General features: G+C 31.9%; 3 protein-coding genes across 3 annotated transcripts; all 3 read right to left on the reverse strand.

Annotated features, from left to right (window-relative positions):
• Positions 1-762: 762 nt before the first annotated feature.
• LOC107062039 (uncharacterized) lies at positions 763-2,246 on the reverse strand. The gene is made up of 2 exons (XM_015312248.1): positions 2,020-2,246; positions 763-1,066 (listed from the first exon to the last, which is right to left on the reverse strand). Exons 1-2 carry the CDS (start codon positions 2,244-2,246, stop codon positions 763-765), a joined length of 531 nt encoding a protein of 176 aa, XP_015167734.1.
• A 5,892-nt stretch (positions 2,247-8,138) lies between these two features.
• LOC102594592 (pathogenesis-related protein PRB1-3) lies at positions 8,139-9,664 on the reverse strand. Its single transcript, XM_015312217.1, has 2 exons — positions 9,397-9,664; positions 8,139-9,023 (listed from the first exon to the last, which is right to left on the reverse strand). The coding sequence occupies exons 1-2, from the start codon at positions 9,646-9,648 to the stop codon at positions 8,730-8,732; spliced, it is 546 nt and encodes a 181-aa protein (XP_015167703.1). The 5' UTR covers positions 9,649-9,664; the 3' UTR covers positions 8,139-8,729.
• A 2,279-nt stretch (positions 9,665-11,943) lies between these two features.
• Positions 11,944-19,934, reverse strand: LOC102602859 (zinc transport protein ZntB-like). Its single transcript, XM_006355119.2, has 4 exons — positions 18,253-19,934; positions 15,198-15,277; positions 12,625-12,889; positions 11,944-12,525 (listed from the first exon to the last, which is right to left on the reverse strand). Exons 1-4 carry the CDS (start codon positions 19,007-19,009, stop codon positions 12,254-12,256), a joined length of 1,374 nt encoding a protein of 457 aa, XP_006355181.1. The 5' UTR covers positions 19,010-19,934; the 3' UTR covers positions 11,944-12,253.
• Positions 19,935-21,441: the final 1,507 nt, after the last annotated feature.

The following is a 21,441-nucleotide window of genomic DNA, read 5'->3' on the forward strand; positions in this document are numbered from 1 at the left end:
TATTATTATTATTATTATTACTATTACTATTATTATTATTATTATTACTATTACTGTTATTATTATTTTATTATTATTATTATTATTTAATTATTATTATTATTATTTATTATTATTATTATTATTATTATTATTTCTGAAATATGAATTTATATTCCTCTTATAAGGTGGTAAAGAAATATGTGAATGATAGGAAAATATTATTACTTATGGATGTAAAATATAAATTAATTTTGTTTTAATTTTTTTTAAGTATAAAAACGTTAAATTAATCAACTTTTTATCATGTTAACAGCTTAAAGGGTATTTCAGACATTTTGATAAAAAAAAGTGTTTACCAGCATTTATTGGCCAAACACATCAACAACTTTTTTTTCAACTACAGCACTTTTATCCAAACACATAACTACTTATTTTAAAAATAAGTTTCAGCACTTTAAAAAGTTACTTTTTTTAAGTCAATCCAAACGAGCTCTAAGTCATGCCACTGAAATTAACACTTCATTGATAACACAAAATGATCAAAGCTTAACAAAGAACGCTCAGATCAATGCCCCTAATAATTGTGCATATCCACTTTCTTAAAAGAGAGAGAAAAAAGACATAAAAAAGAACCTTCAATTTGGAACTAAAAAAACGTCATCACAATCCATAAGGAAAAGACAAATTTAAAACAAAAACTTTAGAAAATGCATTTGTCACACAAAAAACGCATGACGACCAAGACTAGACATCGAGGTGCACAGAAGATGATCTGACCGATCAGTTGATGGATGGCTTGGTGGTGGTGGTGGTGGAATCGGCGGAATTAAAGCTAGTGCTGCTAGTGGATGATTTGTACTCTTGTTCAACCTCAACATTGTGTGTGTTTTCACCATCAGTAGGTGTCAAATGAGGCATTGAACTTGAGCTGCTACTACCCCATTTATACAAAGTAGTTGCCATGGTCAAACGTCTCCTCTTGTTCAAAGGGCTTTCTTCTTTTTCAACATCTTCTATACTTTTCACATCACCCAAATTCATGAATGTCTTTGATTTTCCTTCATAAAATCCTGATAATCCCCGTCTATTAAAAAAAAATCACAACACCAAAAAGTTATATGACAAAAATTAGACGAAATCTTAGCTTATAAGTTAAAAATAATAATTATTGTATACAAAAATTATTAAATTCATTGAAATGACTGGAAAGACGTGTAATCTATCTTTTACAAGTATTTACTATGAATCATTTTAGATAAAATTTGACTGAAGACTAAAGATTTGACAAAAAGGACACATGAAAAATGAGGTTAAAGTTTTGCTATAAATTCCTTCATAAAATTCTTGTCTCCGTCATGAAATGTCTAAATCAGATAAAAAAAAAATTATATGACAAAAATTAGACGAAATCTTAGCTTATAAGTAAAAAGAATTCTTTTTATTATATGTAAAAATTATTAAATCTATTGAAATGACTGAAGACGTGTAATCTATCTTTTACAAGCATTTACTAGAGATGAATTAGTACAGTCAATCCGTTTAGATAAAATTTGACTAAAAACTAAAGATTTGACAAAAAGTAAAGTTTTGCTATAAATCCCTTGATAAAATTCTTGTCTCCATCATGAAATGTCTAAATCAGATAAAAAAAAAATTATATGACAAAAATTAGACGAAATCTTAGCTTATAAGTAAAAGGAATTCTTTTTATTATATGCAAAAATTATTAAATCTATTAAAATGACTGGAGACGTGTAATCTATCTTTTACAAGCATTTACTAGTGATGAATTAGTACAGTCAATCCATCTAGACAAAATTTGACTAAAAACTAAAGATTTAACAAAAAGTAAAATTTTGCTATAAATTCCTTGATAAAATTCTTGTCTCCGTCATGAAATGTCTAAATCAGATCCAAAAAAAATAAATAACACATGACATTCTTTCAAATCAATAAAGAAAGAAAAAAAGATTTTAGGAGAATTTTTTAAAGAAAAATTAATTAAACGGACTAAAAACGAAAGAAGAAAAAACTAACTTAAAAGGAAGAGCAGCTTCCAATGTAGCCAAAGAACTGAGGGATCCTTCCTCAACAACAGCCTTGCTTTGTGCTTCTTCGCCATCTTCATCATCACCACCATCTCCATGACTCAACACACCAATCGAAGACGATTTGGAATTAGTTTCATCATCATTTTTAACTGAACTTGTTAGGTCATCATCAACCACTTCATTTTGATCAACTTGAACAGGAAGAGAAGACATGATTGATCAAAAGAGTTTACGTTTCTTATTTTTGTGTATATATATGTGTAATGAAAGTAGAGATTTTATATTGAAATGAAGCGGTGTGTGGGGGGTTTGGATTACATAGATATAGCGGTGATTAAACTTAGTAAGTGTTGAGAAGAAGATGAATTTAAAGTCATTTTATTCTTGACCTGAAATATTTGGAACTTATAACATAAGGTCATAAAAATATCGTCTTCTTCTATAGAAGACCTTTGCCACATTGCATAAGAGAGGCCATTTCACACTCAACCTAATTACTTACACTCCAAAATTAAATAGACTAAACAAAAATGAAAAACTCAATAAATTTTATTTACTATATTAATATTACTGGAAAATTTGAGTAATTTTATCCAATATTAATTGATCTAATTTTTTCTAAAGAGTAAAGCATCATATGAAACATATATAATGCCTGGAAAACTCGAGCTAAAAACAAATTTGTTCGCTCAGGGCAAAACGAGTATTAAAATGCAGAGGCGTTCCACTTCCAATGGAGACGACAGTACAAGATGACGAAATAGTTATACGAAACGATATATATCAAAATTTCCTCCAAGGGAAATCCAGGAATTAAAAAAAAAAAAAAACATTCTTGAATATAAAGGCGTTAATCAAAATTGGCACGAGCTTAATTAATGTCCTCAACAAAACTATCTAGCAAATTGTGTTCAAGAAGCTGGCTAACTAATTTGTAAGTGCGTCCAGAAAGGGGGGGTTGGTGTGATCGATGAGCTGCTCATACACATTAGGCTGATTTGGTTCAGCAGCACCAGAGTAGTTTCCACATTGAAACTGAAATTATTGGCATATTGATACAATGCCTCTATCTGGTCTGGAGCAACTGAAGATTGTACTGTTTGTCAGCTCTCAACTCAAGTGGGGCACAGCACTGGAATTCTGCAAAAAAGTGATCAATGGGACGGGGCTAGCTGCAGCTTCCTCAACCATGTTAGTGTCATTAATTAAGCAGCTCAATCTTCGCCTTGAGTATATTCATCTGGGTATAGTCCCTACTCTTGCAAAAACTCCAGTAACGGGAAAATCAATCAAGTGAATGTCCAATTACTAGATGGTTGGAGAAACACCTATACATGTATGTACCATTTTGATTACATAGACATAATTTTTTCTATACGCTCCCTTCTTATCCTTTATTTTAAGCAAACCTCGATTTTCTTTCTACTTAAGAATTTGATGAATCTCAGGGATACGTTCAATAATTACGAATATTCTTAAGGATAGTGTTGACACGCAAATAAAAATATTTAGAGAAATAATACCATTATGAAAAGATTTAATTATTCTATTTTACTTCCTTAAACTTTTGAAAGAAATAAATTTGACTCTTGTATTTTATATATATTACATGAGTTTTGACGTTCATGTATGATCGGACATGCTTATTGTCCTAAGAAAAATTAATACCAAAAAGGGGAAATAAATCAAACCAACTTTAATAGTGTAATCATTGTCTTTTTACGAAGTCAATGAAATTAGAACTTTCAACAATTAATTAAAATTTCACATTTTGGAGAAAATATGACTATAGCTTTAGGGGTGCTGAAATCACAGACGATTACTCTCAAATAATTTCTATCAATATTAATTATTCCAACACTCAATTGATTAAGGTTGACCACTAGAGATAGCACAACCTTCATAGGAACAGAAATTAATAACATAAGCAGAAATTTATGACTGAAAAAAATATATCAGAATCTGTAATTATAGCATGTAACAGAAAAAAATATAAAAAAATTGAGCCTACTGAATGCACATTGTCTCCTTAAGGAAATTATTCTCCTCTAGTACCCGAGGTTTAAAGGAATAGATACTTTCGGAATAGAACGATTTTATTCACTAGTGAGATCGCAATGTTCCTAATAAATTACTTATTATGACACTGAACATTCCACTTTTTTTTTATTTAAAAAAATCACTTGGAATATACTGATAAGTAAATTATTAATCCAACAAGTATTTATTAATCATTTTAGAAATGAGAGATTATCTGATATAATAATTTAAATTACATCAGTAATATATATGTGTTGCTTCTCCATATTGAGAATGGTATACTCACATATTGAAGAATATGTATCTACCACACCAACGTATATCACGTTTGAATTTTGAGAAATTAAACAAAATAATTAGTAAAAAATATTTTCCTCTTAAATATGTCATACACACGATATATAAATTAGAATGAATTTAAGTTTTACATACCGTCTGTATAAATAATTTTTATAAAAAAAAAAAAATGAATTTTAGCAGCATTCATCATATTTGTCTCATCCTATTAAAAGGTGGGAAAATTATTTGTCCTAAGTTCACCTACGTGTTGTCCCTATTGATTGACACGTACGATTTAATAAACAACAAGAAATTAGTTGTGCTATTATGAAAGTCAAAAAACTCAATTACAACTCTAGGAAAACCAATGAAAATTATTGTATTATTATATAATATATATATTATGGGTTCGGTTATTTGTCTAGAAAAAACATCGAGAATTGTACGTTCAACTTTCGTGAGAGTGATTACTAGCCTCGGAACAAATTTATGATTGCATGGTTGACGCCAGACGGGTGATTACTAGTAATTTTGGCCTCACACTGAATTGTAGAATATTTAGATGTTTATAGATTGAAATGTCACATATATATATTGATTAAAATTGTTTGTTTTTCTCAATTTCTAAAAATATAAAATAAAATCTATATTTAAAAAAATAATTTGAATGAATTGTTAAATTAATCTAGTACTAAATTAATTAACTACTTTTAAATATTATATTGTTATGTATCGTGGCATGTGGGCAGTAGTTAGTAATATAGTGACTGACAATAATAATTAATAGTGATAATTGATAAGTGATGAATAATTACATGGGAGATCAATAATAGCTATGATGATGGTTAATAATATATAATATGGCTAACTAACAAGTTCAAAAATTTTGGTTGAAAATGTGATGAATTCAACTAACAAGTTCCCAATTAGAAGGCATATAAAATCATAATCTTGAAAATTGGTGTTAAAACTTGTAATTATCTCCAATAATTTCAAAAGAAGATTTTGTAATAATAACAACTTTATATATCCTCCATATCTTTACCAAAGAAAGTGCTATAAAACCATTCCATGTGTTGATAAAAGACGAAGCTGACCATATGCACAAGTTAACATTAGTAAATTAAACTTGTATATACTTATAAAAATGTACACTAAGTTTATCGTATCATTCAAAATGTTTTTAGCCAAAAAATCATCATATGACACAAATTTTCATGTCATAAAGTAAATTAACTAACAGTAATAATATCCTGATTATACGTTCCTAAATTACTCATGAATCACGATTAATTAATATACTTCTCTTTTTATAGTCTGGTACTTGGATTTCATAGACTTTCATCAATGCCTCAAATTTTTTGAAATTCGATGTGGTTGAAGTACAAATTTATTTTTACGTATTGTTGCTATCATAAATAGGAGCATTTTATGTTTTCGCTTAATAAATAAAGGAAAATTCTTTTTGGCCAGAAAATTTGACCAGAATTTGGCTAGAATGATATTTTTTCTAAGTTATTTTACCTTTTTAAACATTTTTATCATTTTAACTTTAATACCTTTTAACTAAAAAATAGGAAAAAAATCATTTTATTTTAAAATTTAAAAAAAATTATAGTTTTTTTAATTTTCTGGCCATTTAGTACTTCCCATAAATAAAAGTCCAGCAGCTAAGAGGCCAAAAGTTAAATAGAAATTTTACGAGTTCTAATGAAATGGTTAGGAGATTATTACACTACATTTAACGGTGTCAATATGCTTTAATAAATACTATTTAATCAATTGAATCGAATCGTATTAAACAAATTATCAACCCAAATGCTTGAGATATATTAGACACAAAGAGAGCTGAAAATAAATCCCTTGGGTCTGACAAAAATGATGTCCTTGATCACATGCGTGAAACTGAAGAAAATTTTATATTTATAATTGTAAACCTAATTTTTATTACATATTAATTTAAAATTGCTTTAGCAACGCAAAAAAATCATGTCTTAAAACCTATCAGAAGCAGTAGTATCACACTTGAAAAAGGCATTATCGGAATAAATAATTAAGTAAAACACATTTCATGGAAAAGAGTAAAGCTATTTATAAAATCGACAACTGTACATAAATAAATAAAAATATAAGTTTAGACCAAAGAAAATTTCCAAATTTTTGAAACTTTTAACTTATATAAGATTGTCGTTTGTAGCTTCGATTTCTAGCAAAAATAATAAAGCAACTTTCACATATAGCAAATATAAAAATCATGTTTGTATGTTATAGTTATAATTTGTATAATTGCGCTCCATAGCAAATTTTATGTTTGCTATGGAGCTTTTAATTTGTATAATTCGCTAGATACATCCAATTTTATACAAATTGTTCAGTTTTGTATAAATTTATTTATACATTGTAATTTGTATAATAAGATCTGTATTTGTATAATTATAAGTGTATAGGACGAAAATATATGTATTTGTATTTACACTTTTCTCTCACTTTATACAAACACAAACGCATTTTATACATTTGTATACCGAATGGGTAATTCTATACCGAAAATGGCTAATTGTATATCGAACCAGATGACAAAAAAATGGGATGTTTGTTGCGAATTACAAATAAAATAAATTATGACTATAATATTTAATTTGAATTAATAGTTTGTTCTTTCATACAATTTTCCCAAAAAAAAAAGATTGTTTTACATGTGGGCCTCTTAGGCTTGGCCCATTTTTGGTGGTCCGGCCTATCAAGTGGAGGTGAAGCCCAAAGTTACTCCTAATATTAATGTAGTACATTATGGGTCATTTTTAAATGTATTTTAAATGGAAAAAACTACTTAATTACATAAATATTTCTATTATATTTACTAATTTTTTTGTTATAGTTTGAAATAATTACACACATTGATACATGTATTTTGCTACCAATACATTCTCAAATACAGATACATAATGGATGGTATAAATGAGTTTTTTCTGAAAGTTCGATGTCATATTTGAGTCTTTTCCCTTGTACATATAAAAGGCACATACAAAAATTAGCTTAAAAACTCTGATTTTGTGACTGTTTATTCCCCGAAAACCTTACTATAATCAATTAACACTCTAAAGTATATGCATCGAACTGAAATTGAAAGCATTAACTTCGAGAAAATAGCCAAATGCCCTCTCAAGCATTTAATTTCGGATTGAAAGCATTAAAAGTAGTTACAGAACCTAGAAAACATTTTTTAACCTAAGCAAAGTCGAAGCTAAGCAGCTAAACAAGGGATGGCGGGCAATTAGAGATGAGAGAGGTCATCTCGGAAACACCTCCACAGACACTTCCTGTGGGGAGACAACAAGATAGACCTTCACACCCACAGAGTCTTCCTATGGAGAGAAATATTCTGAGGTCTCTATCCTAGTTAACACATTTCCTGCCTGTCGAATTTCTAGGGAGGAATGTACTAACATGTGTGAGAAATGCCAGCTTGACTATGAAGAGGGACAACTCGTGCGAGTTCTTCCTTCTTGTAGTCATTGCTATCACCGCATTTGCATAATGATCAGTGGATGACGTTTGTGGCTCTCAACTGTCCTCATTGTGGTGCAGTAATATAGGATTTGTATTGTTTAGGTCATGTAGGATTTGATCTGCATTGGTTTCTCCAAAAGCATCCAAACAAACAAAAAAAGAACCTGCTACACATTCAAGCCAGATCCGACAGGTAAAGTCATAGCTTCAAAATCAGCATTGTTTTTTTATCTTTTTAAGGCGGAATGGTCTGATGAACCCTTTATTTGACAGCTTCAAAAACAGGAATGTTGACTTAGCTTGTAAAAACACAGAGACAATTATATTAAGCTTTCAAGTGCATAATCTCCTAAGGTAATACATAAGCGGGTTACATTTCTTCCACTAGCTATACATAAAAATATGTTCCCTAAATTATGTAACTCTGTCGTACCAACAATATGGGCATTGAATAGCATTTGTCAACACTTATTCAAGGATGCAGTCATGGTCATATACGTGGCCGTAAGGAAGAACTCGTAAGAGCCTTACCTCATCAAACTCAGTCGCACATATAGCACATGTGTCAAAGTCTTCCATGGGATCAATAGAAATGTGTCGACAATGCCACTCGGCTCATGAAGTGGCTCCACTGGAAGTGTCCTGTCTTTTTAATCCTTTAAGAGCTAAAAGAAGTGTTTCTTAATATAAAGACATAACTTTTCCTCGATTCTACCAATGAGGGGGAAACGAATTTTCGTTTTCCTTTCACTTAGTTCCCCACATTTCCCAATTCACAGTATATGTACATTTCTCAAATCTCAATTCACACCTTATCTTTAAAGAACACAAACCCAACAATCATTGAATGAGATTCTAAATGTTGTGTTAAAAGGGCTTTTCTCCTTCTACATTACCATGAGGATCATAGTTGCAACTAATCAAAGTATCCCCTGTTTTGCATAAAACTTTTGCACAGCCAACTCTTGTGCTCTGTTTCCAAATAATCTGTGTATAATGCAAGCATTGCTCATTTTTCTTGCAAGAATTGCTCTTATAATCATAATATGGTCTTTCTTTCGTCCACATCGTGACAGCATCGCTTGGCTTCCAATCCTTTCCGCTCCCCCAAAAGAGGTTCTCCCCGTAGTCGCCACGGGAATGAACCAACTCACAACTCACCTGCAAAGCGATGAGTTCAACTGAATTCAATATTTTCACACAAAAAACAAATCATATGTATATACAAGAAATTTATTAAAGTTTTAAAAAATATTAAGTTAGTCGATAACTTTAAGGTAATAGGAGAGAAGGTAATCAACATATAACTAGTAAGTAACGCTATGGACTAGTTTTTTCCTTTGTGATAGGTAACTCGACTTTTTTTATTTACATTATAGCAAAGGAGATGATATTTGCCTACATTTATTCATGATTGAGTATTCTATTTTAATTTTATATTTACTGAAAAAAATTAGAAATATAGTTACTAATGTTACTATATTAGAGTTTGAACTTATTGAATTTAAATTCTGAATCCAAATTCTTTACTCACCTGTCGTTGGTGTCCCCACCAGCTTGCGTAATTTGCTAGTTTATTGCTCCATTTGAGCGGTGGAAGTCCAAGTTTTGCTCTAGCTTTGTTGTGGGGAGTAAGGTATTGTTTGACTATGTTGCTTGGGGTAGTTGTCAAAAGGTGTCTAGAGGACAAATGTTGATGGGAAGAAAAAGAAAATGAAGTTTGAACTATGCAAAGGAGAAAGAAAATACTAAATTTTCCCAAGAGTCTTGGTTGCAAATATGCCATTTTGGGGAGTTTTGTGGTAAGTGAGAGGAGGAGGAGGATTTGTATGGATGGATGAGTGAATCTAATGGTTTATATAGGTGACTAGTTGCAACTTTTTTAGTTGTTGCAAATTTGTGTTATAGACTATATGTTATAATAATAATATTGTTTGATCTTTCGATTGGAAAAAGACATACTACATAAATCGATATTTAAATTTGATCTCAGCTGGCAAGTAAGCACTTTAACCTGGAGAGTGCATTAGATACCTTAATTAATCTCAATTGGCAACTAAATATTCCAACTTGTTCCTATTGTGTCTCGTAGACACCTGATGCTGACGTGACACATAAATTTTAGAAGTGCTTATATGATCATTTTGTAAATTAAAATGTCCAATTCACACCGTATAGATGAAATGAGGTATATAAACATGTATACTCAAATTTGAATATCTATCTGTTAATTATACCTTGAAAACTTAAAGAATCTATTTATTAAAATTTATACATCACATCTAAACTAATCGAATCAGTAAATCATGAACATTGAATACATGAAAAAGAGAAAGTCATCAATAATGTTAAAGCACTTGACTCATTTATCATGTTAGAATATTGATGTACGAATAAAATGCACATGGTATAACATAGATTATGCACATCTTACTTTAATAATAAATAGAGTTCAGAATTCTGACAATATTTTTATTATTAATATCATTTGAGAGTGCATATTACTTCCTATAAGAGAAAAAGCAATACAGGTGGTGAAGGAATCATATCACATGTGACACTTGAGGGTGAGGTGGAAAATCACGTTAATGAATGTGAAAAAATGCATAACTTCAGAAATTGTTCCAATCATTGGCATGTGACCAACAAACTTTGCTAGCCACTTTAACTAAGAAAAAGATTTAACTTTGAAAAATTCCACTTCTAATTTACATATAAAATCATTGTGTGCCATAATTTATCTAATTATTGTTGTAGGAGGATATCTAAAGAATATCTAAGTAAAGTACTTATAATATAGTTGGTTTGATAACCACATTATAAAACTTTTAAGTCTTGATAACACATTTTTCTAATACAAAACATTGGATGCAAGTTTCAATTTCATGAACCCATTTCAATACGATGTGTAATATTATCGTTAATTTTCCTATTTTCTTAAATTATTGATCCAAGATACTTGAAACTTCCTCTTTTGAAGATGACTTGTGTATCAATCCTCACTTCCACATTTGCCTTGTAAGTTACATCATTGAACGTGCACCTCTGAGCACTCTATTTTAATCCTGCTCAATCTAAACCCTTTAGACTCTCTAAGGTATGTCTCCAAACCTCTACCATGTTGTTAGTTTCGTTGCATGTCTCATCAATCAATACCGTATAATCTGCAAATAACATATATCATGGAACCTTCCCTTGAATATGCCATGTCAGTTCTTTTTTTAAAAAAATGAAAGTTGCCCGAACTGGACCTTTTATTAACAAAAAAACAGATAGCAAATTACAAAGTTTCAGACCCAAAAGTGGCCTAGATCAGAAAAAGCCAAAATGACACTGTCCTAAATCAGAAAAGGAAGGAAATCTAGAAACATCTTCTTCAAATATGCCATGTCAGTTCATCCAATAAAAACGGAGCAAGGGTTGATCTTGATCCCTGATATAATCCTATTGCAAAATCAAATCCAACCTGCCTAATCTGCCCAACCTGTTTAAGTTTGGGTGGGTTGTTGACCTGCTCATTCAGTACCTCAACTCATTTTAACCCTTTAAAAAATGGGTTGATATGTAACCTGAATTAGCTCATGAGAAATCTTATCAAAATATTTTTAAAGAAATTTTTAAAAATTTGATATGTCATATGTAGTCATAATAAAGAAAAAAAATCTTATTAGGTACTAAAATAGTGTAAAAGAACAAATAAAACAATTAAGCTTAGTAAAAATTGAGTTGGATTGAGTCTTGACCCGTTATATAACCTATTATCTAACCCATTTTGACCCAAGCGAATTTGTGTTGGGTTGGGTTCTTGACCTGATTTGCTGTCTTAATGCATTATCACCTGCCCAATTGTCACCCCTATTCCTAGTTTATGACTTGAGAAATGCTCCGAGTCTCCTCCTATTGTCTTCAACCGGATCTTTGACTCCATTGTACATGAATCATCCTAATATAATACAGGCACAAATTTGTGTGTGTTGCCACTGGATCAATCAGCTGAAATGGTAATTGTTCTAACGTTGCAAATGGATAAACTTAATACATTTATGGATGAGTTAGAACAAAAAAGGTTATGAGAAAAAGATCAAAAAGAAAGAACTGTCACATTGTAATAAATAACAAAAGAATTCTCTATACAAGCACAAGAGTTGGTAAAACAAAGGAAGTGGCAAAACATTGGTATTTCCTTCAACTTGCTATTACATCCATCGCATTTCAAAGTAACATTATAATCGTGCGGGAATTTGTGTTTTCAAGGAACAATAAGGACTAGCTTGAAGAGTGCATGCATCTCGCGAAAGGAGAAATCTTACCAAGCCAGAATTATAGCCAAGATAGAGATGAAGGACGAAGCAGAAAACAACTGCAGTTTCGATTTGTCTACCACTTTCATCTCAGTATAGTCTCAAGTAACCTCCCCTTTCATTTCTTTCCCTAACGCCTGTACTTCTTCTAAGGAAGGATCTCCGGTTGAGAGACCAATTTCTTTTCATGTCTCGCCTTCTCTTCCAAGCCATTATATGACTATAAAGTGCTGGAAAAAGGAAGCAGAGGAGAACCAACAGCAGCAGAACCACACACAACATCATAACATTGCGGAACCCTTCCTTCAACTCAGGTTCTCTTTGGTTGGTCCAAGGAACGCCTCCAACATTCATCCCGAACACTACAACATAGCAGACAATGTAGAGATAGATGTCAGATGCTTTTCAACTATGAAATGGCCAGAAAAAATAACTTGGACTTTATGAAACAAGTTCCTTACCTCCAGTTACTACCGACAAGGGAAGAAAGACGATGGAGAGGAAGGAAAGATAGTAAAGTTTTTTATTTATCTGCTCAGACTGCCAACTGTCAAGACCTGCCTGAATTGCTGTGACACGATTGGCAATAAATCCAACATTCTCCTTCAGTCTTCTCAGCCGACCAATTAACTCTTCAAGTGAGTTGATGTCATCGCTGGCAAACCAACCTTTTGAAGAACATTTCTCCTTGACTCGTGGAAATACTTGCTCCCCATGTGCAATCACCTGAAACAAGAGTGATTAAGATTAAATATGTCTTTAGAATCTAAGACTATACATCTGAAATCTCATGAATAGGAGAAATTAATAGATATAGTATAAGGAATTTTACTGCCAATTGCATGACCAAAATGAGCAAGCAAGGTACTTTTTTTTTGAGATGGATGAACAAAGTACTCTTTGATTAAACTATTGCCTTCCTTAATGGAACTAAATCAAGAAAACGACAAGAAATACAGGAAATGTGAGAAGATAATAGTTCATGCTCGGAAACCTACAGAAGTCTTTGGCTCATAGCAAGATGCTAGTGACTGGGGTTAAAGTCTCTGTTCCCTCTAGCAAGGGCTGGCTTTATCAAATTCTTAACCTCTTTTGTATTCCAGTCTCACGGTTCATTACTCCCACCTAATCAGGTGTCATATATATATATCTTGATGATGGCAATAGTGTACTTTCAGTTGGTTGTGCAGCTTGGTGGGGGTGACCAGCTTATCCTGTTGTGCCTGTAAATCCTTATCTAGCCTAACGTTTCCCTAAATCCTTTTACTTGGCAGTGTCGGCCTTAAACTAACTAATTTTTTCCTTCAGCTAATAGCCATAAAAGTTCCTTCTAGCACTACTGTATTACTCTTTCTGCAACTCTTCTATCTTGCTTTGATTCATTCTATTTGCTTCGGCGTTACTTGTTCTTTCAGAATAGTTGTTTTAGTGCATGTGTTTGTGATGCAGGGAGTCAATGATCAGAAAGCAGAGCACTCACTGATATGGGTTAAAGAAGAATATATGAAACTGGATCTCAAATGCCTATATACGTGATAGGCACAATGCTTTACTTTTTTCTTTGACCCCATCATCATTTGCTATCCCAGTCGGTAAAGTTGTTTAAAAATCAACACCTACAAACTTCACAAAAAAGGTTCACCAATAATTGAAGTGTAAAATTTTTTTCTTCTTAAAAGAAGTGTAAGACATCCTTAGTCTTTCCGTCCTCTTACATAAGTTCAAAAGAACTGATTTTTTTCGTCATGGCAAACAGCAGTCAAGAATGTCATTCTTCTGTTGCCCTACAAGATATGGCATTTGGGCCTAACTAAACTCCAAAAACCAGCTCTTACGGATAGGATTGTCCAAGTCCAGATAAGAAGACCATCAGCCCGTTCCCCAACCAATGTGAGCCTCTAACTCACTCTAACACCCTCTGCATGCCCAGACCACCAAAGGGAGCGTGGACGACATAACATGGAGTCCCAAACAGGAATGGACCTGGCTTTGACACCATGTAAGATATGGTACTTGAGCCTAACTCAAAACCAAAAGTTATCTCTTGAAGGGAGGATTGCCCAAGTCCATATAAGGAGACCACCGTGTTCCTAACCATGTTGAACTCTAACCCACTCTTACAGGAACAAATCGCTGGTATGCTGCTCAACAAGCAAGGAGTGGCATGCACATAGCAAAAGAAATAAAACCTAATATCATGAATATACTTTGCTTCTTATCTCCTCATCTTCAGAATGCATTTGTGCCACTTATTCTTTTTGTGATTCTTCTTGCAACACTTATGTTCTGTACTTGGATTTTCTTTCATTTGATTGCGCTTGATCAATATGTAAGGAAATGATGAAGAAGGAAACTAAAGAAAAAGGAAATGGAGCATCAAGAAAACAATGTACAACAAAACCTATATTTGAATAGAATCTGCAACAAAGGCTTCGAGTTATAAAGAAGCGATCACATATGGGAGAAGAAACTGGAAACAATCAAACCTACCTCTTTTACTTCTACTCGTCTATTTCTCACCCTTGACTTTATTAAGTACTAGCTTTGGATGGTGTGTAATGTCTTTCTTCTGTCTCCTTAAACATTAATCCACTTTTCCATCCCAAGTCAAGGAACCTGACAACGTTCCTCATCCCCTTCACCCACCCACCACACTTGGAAGTATCGACATGAAATTAGTTGTTTACTATGAGTAACAATTTCTTAAACAAAGGAAAATGCAGTAAATAAAGAAAAAGAACAAAATGCATGAAGGAATGCAAGAATCTAGAGTACTAGGCAAAAAGCAATAGGAAAACAGAGAGGATCATATTAAACCAATCCAAACTTAAATCTTCCTCAATAATTGTTAACAGCTAACAAAACGGAGAACATTTTGTGCCAGTTAAGAAAGTGTACTACTCTTTTTAGTCATAACTAAGTCCACCTTTTGGTAATTGAAAATAAATTATTAATGAAGGTAAATGCAAACAGGAAGAAAAAGCTACTCCTTTCTTTCCCCTTCATGTCAGATTGATAGGAACTGTAGAACTACCTGGAGGAGGCGCTGCAGGTCAAGATGCATCTTCGGAAATCTTCTATCATCCAGCAATTGTTTCTTTAAAGCAAAACCGCCTGCAGCCAGAGAAGAAAAGAAGTCATTCACAATCTACAATGAACTTAAACAAAATTAATAAAATATGAAAGAAGGCATTAGGAATTAAATACATCAGGAATATTTTTCAGCACAAACCCACAAAAATCAAAGCAAAAAGAAAATATAATTCTGGAATAATTGTGCATTTGTGCATTGGGGTGAGAGTAAAATGAAGAAGCAATTTCATGAGTGATTTTAGGATCTACATTTTAGGAAGTAATGGTGATATTTCCTACTCACACCCACCTCCCCCCAAACCTCTCGCACTCAGGAGCCAAACAGTGTCTCGCTCTCATTTTTGCTCCCTTAACCCTGGTTAGAGGTGAAGAGTCTTTACCATTAGGCTATCCCTTATAATGTAATTCAGGAAAACTTATTTATCTTTTTTTTACTCAATTAAAATTCTAGTCTCCTGATCCCAATATATATATGCACTGGTATTTGAATTTTTTTACTCCTACTGCACATATGAATGTGCAAGTAGCTTCCAAATAGAATTAAAATGAGGGTTGAAATTTGAAACAAGGATTACTTCAACAAGTTTAACATGGAGTGTCCATCAAACTGAATCATTCATCATGATGACCGGCATCACTAGTTGACAATATTCTGTCAGATTACAAATATTCCCTGGACCTTATGCCATGGAATGTGTTTTTTTTATCTCCGAACGCAGAATGAAATGATAATTTCATATTACACGAAAGGAAAAAGGAAAATCACAAAAATTGAAACAATCTTTAGCTCTAGTCAAGTTGTCCGCAGAAAAAATACTATAAATGTCAAAATACTTAATTTTTTTGTAAATTGGTCAAGACAATTAATTTCATGCATGCATACAAAACTTAATTTGTGAATAGATTAAATCACAAATTACTTTTTTTTTTAGCTCCAACACTCTGTGCACACATAGTTTCACATTGGCAACCGACAATATTTATAACTTGACGGAAACAATGCAAATTCTAGAAAAATCTCTTATTATTTCGAGATAAATTAAGAGTGTCATCTTCTCCTTGTTTGCCTACTGACCTCTTTCATCTACTTTGGTCCTCCTTCCAAACAATTCCAATTGTTCTCTCTTCTAACAATACCAAAACATCTCTACCATTTGATTTTTATCCTCATTAAATGATTAAAGAACAAAGAGCTTCAAGTTTTGGAGACAACATACAAAGTTGAGATAGTTAGTCCTAAGTTATCAAGGCCAAAAGACCTAAAACAAAATATAGATGAAGGTGGAGAGAAGTATTTGTCACAGAAGTCCAAACAACAGGAATAAACCAGGAAAAAAAAGAAAAAAAAAGGAGTGAAAGAGACGTCAAGTGGGAAACATAGAATTACTCAAATGAAATTATATAAGCATACATGGAGGAACATCATAGGTGTCATAAACTTAAATCACAATTTTTGGGAGTTATAGACATAAAAGGTATAGAATAGTTATGGGTGTTATTAGAAGTGGAAGTTATGGAGATGAAGAAGTGTAAGTTATAATGGTGCCTCAACTTTTTAAAATATATAAAATGAATGAAGAAACAACATATACAAACACAACAAAAAGCCACATGTTTAAACAACAATAACATATATTTTTCATATAAGTATTAATTTGCAACAAAATATCAATAGTAAACAAACGATATGATGAAACTATTATGTCATTCGCCTTTAATTTGGATCAATCATAACCGACGTAATTATTTGAAATATGTTGATCTATCTACTTTCTAAGGCTAATTTCGAACCATTACCATTGTGTTTGACCTTGGTGATATCAATGAAATAAGTGAGCATGTTTTATTAACCAGATAACTAACCAGCTTATAGTGCTTGAGAATGAAAACAGAGAACGGTAATGTCATGAATAGAGATCCCACTACCTTCCTCCAACTTCAGACATCAAGCAATCGGGAGATCAAAAATATGATGAAAAAAGATAGAATGAAGATAACATAGAAACCAATTCCTGGAAGTAAATTATCAGATCTTGAAATTCCAAAGCAGTTGTACCTGCTTGAAGAATTAAGGTGATAATAGATGCATAATCATAGAATTCATCACAGGAAACAACAATATTTTCAAACCAATAGGCAATAGTCTCATAGCCAAAAGCTACTTAACTAAACAATGAATACATGTTTTTCAGTCACTTAGCTAAGAGCCTGGATGGCTGCAAATTAACATGTCAACGAAACTGGATCATATAAGTCTAAAGTTATAAACACAAATTGGTTGGGTATACCAAAAATACTCAACTACAAAATATAGATAAAACATATTGCCTAAGCAAATTATTTTCATTACTTTTACTACATACAGTTGTAGTAAATCAGGAATAAGAGATACCTACAGGTCTCAATAAGATTCCTCAAGAGGAGAGGGAAAAAACTTCCTAACATCCATTGAGTACTTCTTACAGAGCTTCGCTAACAGAAAAATAAAACATCCAATCAATTCAGCTCTTCAACATAAATTTCATTTCGCAGATAACTCTCAAAACAAGCCAGCACCAAAACACTGTCGAGCAAACAGCATGCATGAATTGCTCTGCATATACGGTAACATATATAAGCACAAAACTTTAACATATCTTAAGAAGCAACCTTTACAAAGCACATGCAAAATTCATGACCCCGTAAAATATAATTGCAGAGAATAACTTCCACTAAAAGGCATGAGTTATAGAATATGAAGTGTCTGAAAATGCAACGTCTTGAAAACTACTGTATTTTCATTATTTTTTTTCCTTGAGTAACCACTTTCCCCCTTTAATTGAGTAAATACCTAGGCACTTTTTGATTTTTTAAATTAAGAAACCTAAAATTAATGAGGAAAAAGCAAAAACAGAAGGAAAAAAAAGTGTTTATCTTGGCCAATGAGAGGTTCCAACTGCCAAGTCACCTTGTCTATGACCACAAATATATAGAGAGATAGGGAGGGGGAGATGTACCTTTGTCAATTTCCAGCTCCATTGAGTCCAACTCAATCTCCAGCTTCGTCACAACATCTTGAAGGTGATCCACATGTGTGTCTATGATGTGAACAACCAAATTAGACACAGATTTAGGTACAGGATTATCACCTTCCTCAGAATGATTCATCATCAATAGAAAATCAAGAACATGCTCCCTGATTACAGTCCCACCCCTTTCCTTCATTTCTCCACCACCAGAACTTGGACTTTCCACAATGGGAACCTCTGAGAGAAGGGACTGATTTACCGGGGAGAAACCCAATCTCGGAACACGCCCTAATGACACGGTGATCACTGAATTCTCAGTAACTCTTGCTGCAATTCTAAATGTAAATTTGCTGGATGCAGGGCCAGGTGAATTGACTCGAAACACAAGAGCCCCATCTACATGCCCACAAAAGGGTCCATTGCTAACAAGTGACAAAATGTCTTGAAGCTTCATAGGAGGACAGAGTACATCAATAAGATATTGTGCAGACTCTGAGAGTCTCTGGTTCCACTTTGGAAGCTCAACATGGTACCAACAAAATTCTTTGCCTCTACCCTCTATTAAATCCCATTCTTTATTAAAATAATTCCCTTCTCCATCAAAGATATAAGCTTTTTGCCTCACAGCACCAGAGTATCGGGAGTTATTGTAACCATTGTCTCTACTATGTGCCCGTGAGGTCGTTTCTCTATCCATTTCCTCGCCTTCTCCTTCTATATTTAGATCTTTGCGACTAAGATCCATCACTCCTTACCCAACTTGTTTAATTTAGCTAATGATGAAACAACTCTCTATAACCTAAAATATATTCAACATGGATACCTACTTAAACTCCCTGAAATTTCCGACTTTATATACATTTTTCCCAGAAACAATTCGGACACAAGGAACTAAACCAGCAATAATGACCCAAATCAAGATAGGCAGAAATGTAGAGAACTCATGAAAACAGCCCTATCAGTTTTTTCCCCCAAAAAGAAAAAATCAGGCTAACCACATTAACCTATAAGGAATTCATGCAAATTTAGAATTCAATCTCATCACAGGCACACCAAGAAGAATAAGCACAATCATCCCAATACCTCATTATCCCATTGCATCAATGATCTGAGAAGAAATTACATACACCCTCAAAGCCAAAAGCTTCACGATATCCTTAATAAAGACATACACGGATTAACACAATCAAACACAACTACAGTTCAAATCCAAGCTAATTGGGGTCACCCAAAAACACATCTGTTTGGGTAAGGGATGAAAAATGAACAATATAGGCCCAAACAAATTAATTTCTGTACGATTCTTGTAACAAACAATCAAGAATTGACAAAAAAGATTAGCGGAGAAAACAAGAAAGGATCAATTGGTCAGATAAAGACAATGACTTTTCAAGATATTGGGAAGTTTCTTTGAAGGTTCTTGTTATTTCTGTCATCACCTGCGATTGTCAGTTGAATTTTTTAACATTTTCTTTGATTATTTTAAAGATAAGTGTTGCCCAGTAGCAACCCAAATTGTATGTTCACCCACCCAAAATATAAAATTTGTAAAACACAGAAGAGAATACCGCATTTCTAGCCTGTGTTCCATAGAATGCGGTTGCTGAATTTTCTGCTTCCTTCTTGTAATGCTGAGAAGGAAGTTGGAGCGGATTTATTGAATAGGTAATTTTTTTAGCGGAGCTTCAGTTAAAATGAAATGATAACTGCATTACTTTATGTGGTGACGCAGGTGAGGCTAGAGGTCTCGATTTCGAATTGTGCATATGAAAAAAAAATTGATAGAGAGAATTTTTTTCGAATGGGAATTTACTTGACGCGAATCTAGAATAATCTGGCTCTAATATGAATACTGAATATCAGGTGGAAAAACAAAAAGAAAAAAAAAAGAGTAGATAATAGAAACTGATAAATTATTTATCCTTATCATTTTCAAGATTATTATGGAAAAATAAAGTTACATTTACAATTTACAAATTATAATTGATAGGGAACTAACAGATAAAACTGCTAGGGAACTAATATCTACTGTCTATCATGACGATTAAGGATATTATAATTATATTTGTATTTTCACTTTATATTTTAATTTTAAAATAATTAATCAATTTAATTTTGAATTTATTTTTTCGTTGTTTAAACATATAAAAATTGGCAACTTTATAAAAACGGCATAAATTAGACTTTAAAAGATAGAATACTCAATTTAATTTTATCCGGTCATTAATAATTTAATTATATTTAGATAATATTAAATAGAACAAAGTATGAACGTTCATAACGAGTCCTATTAAAATCAAGAAATATTGGCCTGCTTTATCATCCACATAAGAATAATCAAGGTTTTTTTTTGAAAAAAAGTTATTAGTGAAAAAAGAACTTCAACAATAAGAGACATATAGCTAAAGTACTTGTAATTTCTTTTGTGAAAGTCTCACAGCTTGTTTGGATAGGCTTTTAAGCTGATCAAACTGATTTAAAAGTCAGTTTTTTACTTATTAAAATATTTGGCAATTATCAAAGTGACTTATTTTAAGTAAAAAATGACTTATTTTAAGCCAAAAGTTAAAAGCTAAGTGAGGGGTTTTTTTTTTTTTTTTAACTTAAAAGCCCTTTTATGTTGACCAAGGATATTACCTTTTTACCCTTAATTCTTTTATACAATTTCCAAAATGCCCATATTGAATTAACCCTAACATCTATTACTATTATTATTTTTTATTTTTTATTTTTTATTTTTATTATTATTATTATTGTTATTTTTATTATTATTGTTATTATTTTTTATTATTATTATTATTGTTATTTTTATTATTTTTATTTTTATTTTTTATTTTATTTTTTATTATTATTTCTTATTATTATTATTATTATTATTATTATTTCTGAAATATGAATTTATATTCCTCTTATAAGTAATTTGTGGTGGTAAAGAAGTATGTGAATGATAGACAATTATTATTACTTATGAATGAAATTAAAATAAATCTTAAATCTTTCAAGTGATCTATTCAAATTATATATTTTTAAAATCTAAAATAAGTTGCAGTTGCGCATATAAAATTAACTTAAATAATAAATTTATATTCCTCTTATAAATAATTTGTGATGATAAAGAAATATGTGAATGATAGGAAAATATTATTACTTATGGATGTAAAATATAAATTAATTTTG

Source organism: Solanum tuberosum, unplaced genomic scaffold (assembly GCF_000226075.1).
Source record: "Solanum tuberosum cultivar DM 1-3 516 R44 unplaced genomic scaffold, SolTub_3.0 scf00191, whole genome shotgun sequence".
Lineage (NCBI taxonomy): Eukaryota > Viridiplantae > Streptophyta > Magnoliopsida > Solanales > Solanaceae > Solanum > Solanum tuberosum.

Bases quoted from the DNA above. Each gene is read 5' to 3' on its own strand.
- LOC107062039 (XM_015312248.1), bottom strand. From the start codon at position 2,246: ATGTCTTCTCTTCCTGTTCAAGTTGATCAAAATGAAGTGGTTGATGAT. The intron at 1,067-2,019 runs GTTAGTTTTTTC...TTTTTTTAATAG, and splicing joins GAAGCTGCTCTTCCTTTTAA to ACGGGGATTATCAGGATTTT.
- LOC102594592 (XM_015312217.1), bottom strand. From the start codon at position 9,648: ATGGCATATTTGCAACCAAGACTCTTGGGAAAATTTAGTATTTTCTTT. The intron at 9,024-9,396 runs GTGAGTAAAGAA...ATCGCTTTGCAG, and splicing joins GGTGGGGACACCAACGACAG to GTGAGTTGTGAGTTGGTTCA.
- LOC102602859 (XM_006355119.2), bottom strand. From the start codon at position 19,009: ATGGATCTTAGTCGCAAAGATCTAAATATAGAAGGAGAAGGCGAGGAA. The intron at 15,278-18,252 runs GTACATCTCCCC...CTCTGGCTGCAG, and splicing joins GGAGCTGGAAATTGACAAAG to GCGGTTTTGCTTTAAAGAAA. The intron at 12,890-15,197 runs GTAGTTCTACAG...CTCTTGTTTCAG, and splicing joins ACCTGCAGCGCCTCCTCCAG to GTGATTGCACATGGGGAGCA.